This window comes from Barbatula barbatula, assembly GCF_947034865.1.
Source record: "Barbatula barbatula genome assembly, chromosome: 2".
NCBI classification, from domain to species: domain Eukaryota; kingdom Metazoa; phylum Chordata; class Actinopteri; order Cypriniformes; family Nemacheilidae; genus Barbatula; species Barbatula barbatula.
In genome coordinates this window covers 27,825,109-27,834,338 of record NC_136767.1, presented here as the reverse complement: position 1 = coordinate 27,834,338, position 9,230 = coordinate 27,825,109, and the positions used below count along the sequence as shown (strand labels likewise).

General features: G+C 38.2%; 1 protein-coding gene across 1 annotated transcript; it reads right to left on the bottom strand.

Moving 5' to 3' along the window:
- Nucleotides 1-692: 692 nt before the first annotated feature.
- Nucleotides 693-8,620, bottom strand: fbxo21 (F-box protein 21). The gene is made up of 12 exons (XM_079447553.1): nt 8,328-8,620; nt 7,251-7,386; nt 7,001-7,110; nt 6,774-6,895; nt 6,511-6,657; nt 6,172-6,305; nt 4,946-5,082; nt 4,591-4,770; nt 3,936-4,068; nt 2,337-2,527; nt 1,925-2,082; nt 693-1,780 (listed from the first exon to the last, which is right to left on the bottom strand). Exons 1-12 carry the CDS (start codon nt 8,549-8,551, stop codon nt 1,542-1,544), a joined length of 1,911 nt encoding a protein of 636 aa, XP_079303679.1. The 5' UTR covers nt 8,552-8,620; the 3' UTR covers nt 693-1,541.
- Between the last annotated feature and the right edge of the window lie 610 nt (nt 8,621-9,230).

The window sequence follows — 9,230 nt, the reverse complement described above, 5'->3', positions numbered from 1 at the left end:
AGTATAGTTTGGCTGGTGCATTATAGGTTCTCATATTTGCATCATAAATATTTGAGGTTGAGTTGCTTTGGATGCATATTAAAGTTGATAAGCACACACTGTTTTGTTTACATATGGACCTGTTCCTGGGTCCCGTCTCGGAAAGGAGGTTTGGTGAAAACTGAGTACATTAACCCTGAAATAGGGGAAACTCTGGGTTTTCCGTTTCAGAATGCGACGTATGTCAAACCTGAGTAACTCAAGCCCGTTTGTAAAAGAGAGGTAACTTATACTTACTCTGTGAACCTAACCTGGTAGGGAGCAGGTTTTCTTTGGCAAACCCAGAGTTTTCTTTCAATCTCCTCCCCCTTTTTGAAGCGCAAGTGGTGTACCTCATTCATGAACAGTCATTCATTGCACACATTTTGCAAAAGTGAAGTTCTTCTTGTTTGTTGCAAAACTGAAGTTATGAAACACTTCTTTGCCAAAAGGCGGAAGTTGAATGACTTCATTGTGAAAAGGGGCTATATAGGAGCTCAACTGATCATGGCTTGTCATAGTTGTGGTGAAAGCGCTTAACTCAAGGTAAACTTACTCAGAGTTGATAGAACTCAAATGAGCTGAAACCAAAAACTCAAAAGTTTCGCAACTCAACTCAAGAGTTCACATTTTTAATCTGTGTTGGTTGACCCTCCTTATTGAAATGGCCCCTGGACTTCTAGTTCATTTTTATTCAAATCATTGAGCCATATGGCTTATGCTAAATTTTCATACATGCATACATATAAAGAAATTCTTGATATAGGTTTTGTGCAAAAATTTATTTGATTCTGAAATCGGAAAGCAGTGAAAGTTATTTAAAGTGCAAATCTAACTGTTCGGGGCTAAGAAAATATAACACTGTTTTTTGAACATGAAAGTTTAGTGACGGATAAATAAATTATAAAATAATTACACCACCACATTTTGAGTTTCTCCTTTTATTGTAATAATTTCTTATTTTTTCAATACTCGTTAGATTTATACCCATTATGAGCCAAGTAGTTCTTGAGCCACAGTTCTTTTTTTGGGAAATAAACTACAAAATCTTTCAGACATTTCTTTTCATGTCATGTCAAGTGCATGTTTGTTAACAGATGTAACATTAGTTAGTGCATTAGTTCGGTGAGATATGCAGGACTATATCAGGGTACATGACAATGTAGTAAAGTGGACCTGAAACAGATCGCATATACACATATTCAGATCCTCTTTCATGAAAATTCAATTTTTACACATAATTTAAGTACATTTTGTGAGCATCCATACAAATATCGTTACTTATCCACATCCGTTAGGTTTGTAGATTCAGTCCCGATTACATAGGCGGCTCGGAGTGATAGTTGCCCTTAAAACTGATCTAGGACCAGGATGTTGTACAGATGAAAACACTGTTGATCTAACACTATCTTTTGCTTTTATTAAATAAACCATCAGTGACTCCCACATTAGTGTGAAGATGGCTGATTTTAAACATTTGTGATTGGGGAGGGAGAGAAAGGGACGACTGTTGGCATTCCATTCTATGGATCTAATAAATCGTGGTCCTGGAAATTGGCGGTGGGTTCCGGCGGCGGCCCTGAGTTTGGGGTGAGACTGTGGTAAAGCTCCTCTACAGTGCTGTGGGTCTTGCACATGTCCTCCGGGTAGCGCGTTTCGAGCTCCTCGTTGGCGACGTAATGCGTGTTGGAGAATTCGGTGAAGTAGCGCCCGACCTCGGGATGGGCGATCTCCAGCGGGGCCGCGTGAGGTTCGAGGTTCTCTGCAAACAAAGAGAATATAATTCGTAACAACCGTTTTCCATTTCGCTGAGGAAATGAGTTTTCACGGAAATCAAACTTGAACTCTTTCTTTCCCATGTATCAACAATAAGATTACGAATACAGCAACGACAGGGCCGACTCACCCTGTGCAGCATATCTACAGGTCCCGTCCTGTACCAGGACATTGTAGAAGGGCTGATCAGCCCCCTTAGACAGCTGATGGACCCTCATGGTGTTAATCCACTCCTGACTCATTGTGCATTTGGGATCCCATCCATAAATCACACAGTTATAGCCTGACCTACGAGAACAATCGGATAGCATAAAAACATAAATAAAAACGACAAATTCTATCGTCAAATATCAATTCGACTTATTTATGTAAAACACACTTTTTCAGCAGAATAGGACCAGGTTGCCGTATAATAGAAGTTAATTTGTTCTCTTTGCTCTCCTCTAATTTCAGACGATTCTTTGTTATTATAATGAGACCAAAATGTGATATTGAGGACAAAGAGAAAAACACGTTTTCTGTGGTTTGTCACGCACTCGCACCTTTTATGCTTCATGATGAGACCAACAGAGTTCTGCACGTCCCCGTGATCCGGCGCACTGCGTCTCTTTACCTCCGGTTCTACTAGATGTCTTTTGTGTTGGATGTGCTCGAGGGTGTGCTGGACCAGATAGCCCACAGCGCCGTGCTGAGATGGGTCCAGAGCCTGAATGTGCTGCAGAATATCCAACACCTGAGACAGAAATAAAACAGATAAGACATCATACCATAAATTATATTTTGTATATGGGCTGTTAAACGATTCATCGTGATTTAATCGCATCCAGAATAAAAGTGCGTTTACATAATATACACAGTATGTGTGTGTACCGTGCATATACATTTGTTTGTATTTATAAACATGCATGTGGGCTACACATTAGATTAGATTAAACTTTATTGTCATTACACACAGTGCCGCTGCTAGCCATTGTGGTGCCCTAAGCATAATTCCATTATGATGCCCCCTTCGCCACAACACCCCCCCACCCCTGTCTAACCAGAAGTGCAATAGCAGCAAGTGCAGGATATACAGTGGTTGCATAAGTGCAGGAAAAAATGTATTATGGAAGTAGTTTACAGATGGGTATGTACAATGAACAGAATATACAGCTGGCTATTACTATAAACAGGAAATATACAGATAGGTATATACAATGATAAGTTATAGCAGTTATAAAAGTAGTGCAATGGATATAGTGCTGCAAATAAATGATGGACAAAAGCTATGTAAGTAACAGTCCAGTGGAGAAGTTATAGCATATTTACTTGAAGTACATATATATATATATATATATATATATATATATATATCAATTTAGGAAATATTAACACATGCATACATAAATATAATTTTTCTTAAAATATACATGTATGTTTGTACATACAAAATGAATATGCACAGTACACACAGACATATATTACGTAAACACAAACTTTTATTCTGGATGGGATTAATCATTTAACAGCCCTGAAGGCAAATTCCTCAAACTATTTATTTATTTATAAACATTTATGCAGTTGGCGCAGATGCTTCTGTCCAAAGTGAAATAAAGACCTTTATTCACAGAATGTCATGGACGACGATGGCCACGGTTAGCATGTATTTGTTGTGAAACGTATACTGTATTTATATACTAGTATTTAAAAGCATAATTACATGATCAGCCTTGATTATATGAAGGATATAGAGTTAGTATTTACAACAGTAGCTTCTGAATCAGGATAATATTGGACTTGCCTTTGTATCCAACATGCAACCATTTCCAATGGCATTTGCGGTTTATTCTTAGCATTTGACATTAATACTTTGCTACAGCTGTTTATATTATGCAAGTACTCCTTTAGCACACGCGTTTATCCAAAGTGACCGTGACAATCCACATCACCGGCACAATCCAGCCCCTCTGCTGTAACCAGAGATGAATATGACTCGCTCAAGGGCACAATGATGTTGGATTGTTTATCTCTCTTTGCAGGACTTGAACCCGAAAGGCCAGATCTTATGCCACACCCCCCCAAAGTGACCGGAACTATGATGGATTGCTGAATGTCAATCAAATGTATGTTAACCTTTGGATGTTTTGTGTGACTGTGCTTACTTTCTCCGGCCAGATGCCCAGGTGGAAGTAGAGGCGGGCCTGCAGCAGAAGATACTGCACATTATCAGGATTTATAGTGAGGTAGAGATCCAGAGAGTCACGTAGGAGCTGGTACGATTTCTCGTTCCCTTCCCTAGAGAGAAAACAAAAACAGAAACTGACAATTGAACACGTTTAGCCAACAAAAAACACTCATTGACATAAAACACAGACTAAACACTTCCCAGAGTGTTTACTGATGACTACAAATGCAGCGTGAAAACATCATCTACTTCATTGGCATTATCAGAGTGTCACTGCATCTAGAAAAGTATTTTTTCATTAAATTACCAACACTAACAGGCTTTGGTCATCAAACGTATACGACAACAACACAGAAAAGACCCACAATCCATCTGTGTTGTTTCTCCCATCTTCTTCCATGACCTCGGCTCCTATTCGTTCAATCACATGTCTCCAAAAACCCACCCTTCATGCCTTTTGATTGACTAACACACACACAAGCGGTGCCAATATTCATTTCTGGCTTTGAGCTGTCACAGAGCCAGTGTTGTATCCAAGAACATCTATATGAATGATATTTCACATTTTATTGTGCTATAAAAAAAATGTATGAAAAGGGAAGCTGCCGACAATAAAAATCCTACAGTCTTACCCTCTCTTGCCAATGTTAAGCAGGTTTCCCACCATCCGCAGTAGTAGTTCTCCTGTGCTTATAGCACCGTAGTAATCTGCTGTCACCTGGTGTCTGATCAGATCCTCGCACTCTTTAGCAGCCAGCTGCTTGCCGTTGCCAAATGCGTCGATGTACACATAGTCATAGATGTCTCCACTCCTGTAAAACAGCTCATTGGTTATTTTAGGCATGCTCTTATTTTTGTCATTGTAACTTAATAAAATGAAGAATTTTTCAGAGCTCCTTGGCATAAAACACGAACGAGAGAAAAGCAATGGATTCAGGGCATTTATAACAGATACAGAGAACGTGAAGAAATGCTAATAATGCCCACCTCCTTTGATTTTGGCACCAGCGGAGCAGGAAGTGGTTGGGGAAGTTGACAGGCTCGAGTGGTACTCCTAAATTTCTGGACAGTGTCATGTAGAGCACAGAGAGGCTGATGGGAATGCCTGTATGACGGAGCAGCACCTTAACAGAAGAGGGCGCAAGAATGCACACTGTTGACTATCCATTTATCTTTAGATTTCAATTCAACATCATACCCGTATTTAAATATTTATATACATTTAACATTTTATATATTTATTTATGTTATTCTTTATTATATTATTTTTTTTGTTTTTTTTTTCACTCTCTTGCCTACATTCGAGTCAGCATTTAAACTGCTTAGTTACAGACAAAAGAAAAAATGCTTTCTATATAACCATTTTTATAAGAGCTTTTTAAACGTATGTGGCATCTTTCACTGTGATTATGGGTGTGAGTTGTGTCATCTTAAAGGTATACTTCACCCAAAAGTGAAAATTCTGTAATCATTTATTCACCTTCGATACAAATCTGTATCAATGTCTTTGTTCTGATGAACACAGAGAGAGATATTTGGAAGAATGCGTACAACCAGACGTATAGATTTTGAACTCATTGACTACCATAGTAGGAAAAATACAATGGTTGCCAAAAGTGTCCCAGAACTCTTTGCTGTCCTACATTCTTTAAAATATCATGTTTTGTGTTCAACAGAACAAAGAAATGTATACAGATTTCCAACATCTCGAAGGCGAGTAAATGATGACAGAATTTGCATTTTTTGGTAAGGTGTTGGTAAGGTGCTTTGTAATTTGGCCAAAATCGTATTCTCATTCTTTGAAATAGCATGCAAAACCAATGTGCCCATGGCCCCTTAAAATGCTTTCTAGCTAGGCAGCTCATTAGATCTGAAATAGAGCTGGTGTAACTCAAAAATACACAGATCTCTATATAGAAAATGTGTACAGTGCATCCGGAAAGTATTCACAGCGCTTCACTTTTTCCACATTTTGTCATGTTACAGCCTTATTCCAAAATGGATTCAATTAATTATTTTCCTCAAAATTCTACAAACAATACCCCATAATGACAACGTGAAAGAAGTTTGTTTGAAATCTTTGCAAATTTATTACGAAAAAGCACATGTACATAAATATTATATATAACATGACGAAATGTGGAAAAAGTGAAGTGCTGTGAATACTTTCCGGATGCACTGTATATGAGACACAAGGCGGTATCCGTTTGTACCTGATGCATGTATGAGTTCAGCGGATTGTAGTAGTCGCGCTCATTGCCCTTGTACTGCAGCTGCTCATACAGGACGACGTTGAGAGCGCATATGACCTGCCTTTGTAAGTCCAAGTCTTCCAGAACATAGTCCTCTAGGAAAACCACAGTGAAGAACAACTTTATTGTTGCCAAATTGAACAAGTTGTTGTCGAAAAGTAACCTAAGAGACCTCTGAGAAGTTTAATTTATCACGCTCAAAGCTGTTATAAGACAACAGAGAATACTGTGTGTCTGGCTACACAGGACCTTTCTGAAAACAAGCAATGGAATTTTCTAGATCACTTTTTGTAGACTGACCTTGACTAGCTCGCAGACACGGGTGTGTGGGATTTTTCACTCGCAGGTATTTTTTCACCTTGTCCGTGATGTCTTCTATCTGGGCAGATACACTCTCAAGAGTGACTTCAGCCAGCGGGTTGCAATACTGGTCGACCAAAACAGCCCCTGGAAAATTGGATGAAACAGAAAGGCACTGTTGTACTAAAAGAAGAAAGGCACTGTTTTTTTTTTTTTCAAGAAATAGAAAAAAACTTTCTTGTGTTTGGGGGAAATGCTTTTACCTTCAAGAGCTGATTGCTGTTCTGGTGGCCGTTCAAGGAAAATCTTCAGATTCCTCAAGATGTTTTGCTGACGGAGGAAGTACAGGATTTTCTTTGCATAGTACTTAAGTGTCAGACTTTTTCTGAAGCCACCATAAAACGAAAAGGAGAGAGAATTATACATCTGATCTGCTTACCGAATGGTATTCAGAAAATCGGATGGTAACAGAAATAAGATCATCTCTAACCTTTTGTCAGAATTCAAAATGGTGATCAGCTCGTCTTCACAGAAGTGTTCTGGAGCACCAAGAGATTCTATTTCCGCGAAGCTGTCTCCGAGAACCTGGCCAATGCAAGGCTAAAAAAGAAACCAGCTTGCCTTATAACCATACCTGTCTAACCGCTGTGTGATGATAACATCATGAAAATGTAAATATAATTCTGTAAATATTTATCTCAGTGTCACAGCGTCGTAGGCCGGACTTCACATTAACTTACAACTTCTGTGAAGAACCTCTTTGAAATAGATTCTACCGTTCTTCTTATCTGTTGCCCGACCGTGTGCCGCGTTTTAAATTCCTTCAGCCAATCGTATGACTCATTCTGTCGATAAAGTCTCTGAAGCCTGGGCCACCTAAAATATCCAAGACACATCCGTTTAACTTCACATATAAAAATACTCATTTATAAAGGATTGACAGACAAGGGAATACAAACATCATGTTAAAGACAACCCTAAATGTGGCCAAGGCAATTCCAACATCTATAGACCGTTTGAACGGCAAAAGCATGATCCCAAACTTACATTTTAAATAAAAAAATCTTTAACTGTTAAATTAATTCAAAATGAATGAATATAAAATAAAAATGGCTATGAATTAATATTAATATAAACTTAATAGACATTAAATGTTTATATTGACCGAGCACAGACCGGAAGTTAACAAATTGTAATTTAGCACCTAAGAATTTATTTTCCATATTAACTATATCCCAAGTAAAATGCACTGTTTATTTTGGTTATTAAGTTTAGTAACCACTTTTGGCATTGCATTACCATTTTTTTAAATTAGACGTTTAGTGACACCAGTCTATGGTTTTATTATCAATACCATAAACCCAAAATACCATGGATACAACAGAACTAAGACATGAAAAACAATAAATCCTGAAAGCTTTGAACGACATTCCAGCAAGACTTTATATAAATAAATTATAGTTTTGATAGTATGGAATTTTTATAAATGTTTTCAAGGGGACAACATGGAAACTACATTATCTGAGCATTTCTTTGTTAAAGGTCACTATTCATAATTAATAATGATATGCGCATGTGTTGCTTTGACTTAAACTGGATGCAATCCTTTTAAAACACGACGCATATACATCTCTCTGCATGTATGCACGCAGGACACATCCGATGCATCATCACAATGTGAACGCGCCCTGACAATTCTCAAACCGAGCATTGAGGACACATCTAACACGAATGGACAAGGTTTAAATCAAGCACGAAGCCTATCTTGCAGCTGACGGAGGTTATCATTCAGAAATGTGTTTTTTAACAAATGCCACCTGAGTTTGTATTGGTGCGCCCAGACCTTCCCCCTGCAGTGGCACACGTCGCGCAGCCTCTTGCACGTGCAGGAAACGTTGGAAATGTCGAAATGGTTCAGAACAGGAAAGCACAATATATACTCTAACAATTCAGCGGGTAAATCGGTCAGCTGCTTGGCAAAGCTCTCGGAAATGACCGCGTTTGTCCCTAAAACTCGATCTACTGTGTATGGCGTCGCCATTTTTTCTGTTTACTCCGATGACATCATCGAAGTGCCGCCCAATTCTGCCATGACGCCACGCCCCCTTCTGGCGCAGAGGGCTGAACTTTGAGAGTAGTGGGGAAAAATCTGCGTTTAACGTTTGGTATTAATTAAGTAAAAAGTTTCTTATTAAGTCTAATAAGTTGAACATTAAGGGCCGGCTAGCCTTAAGCCCTGTCTGGAAACCGGCCCTATGGGTTTTTAGGGCCCAAGACTAACTGAAATGTTACGAAATTTGTCTTTAATGAAAATAATTTACACTGGCATATCTTAAAATATACCAGTGCGATTGTTTTGTCTCAAGATGCACACCCGTAATGTTTTTTGTAAAGTATGTTTTTAAACATAACTCAAATAACCTAATTTAACTAGGCCTAGTCCTGGTTTAAACTAATCCTTGTTCGGGAAACCGGCCTTATATGTTTATATACTCCGATTAATATCAATCAAACGGCAGTTGGTTTGTTTTGCAGTTGGTTGATTTAAGCCAACAACAAAGAATACAACAAACTAACACAATACAACACAATAAAAACATGTTAACTTAATAAAAAACACGATTTTGGAAACATATATGGCATATAAAAATATATTTTTAAATGTTATGATCTAATAATAATCATTTATGCTTTCGAATAATTAATTTAAAAGTTTTTTT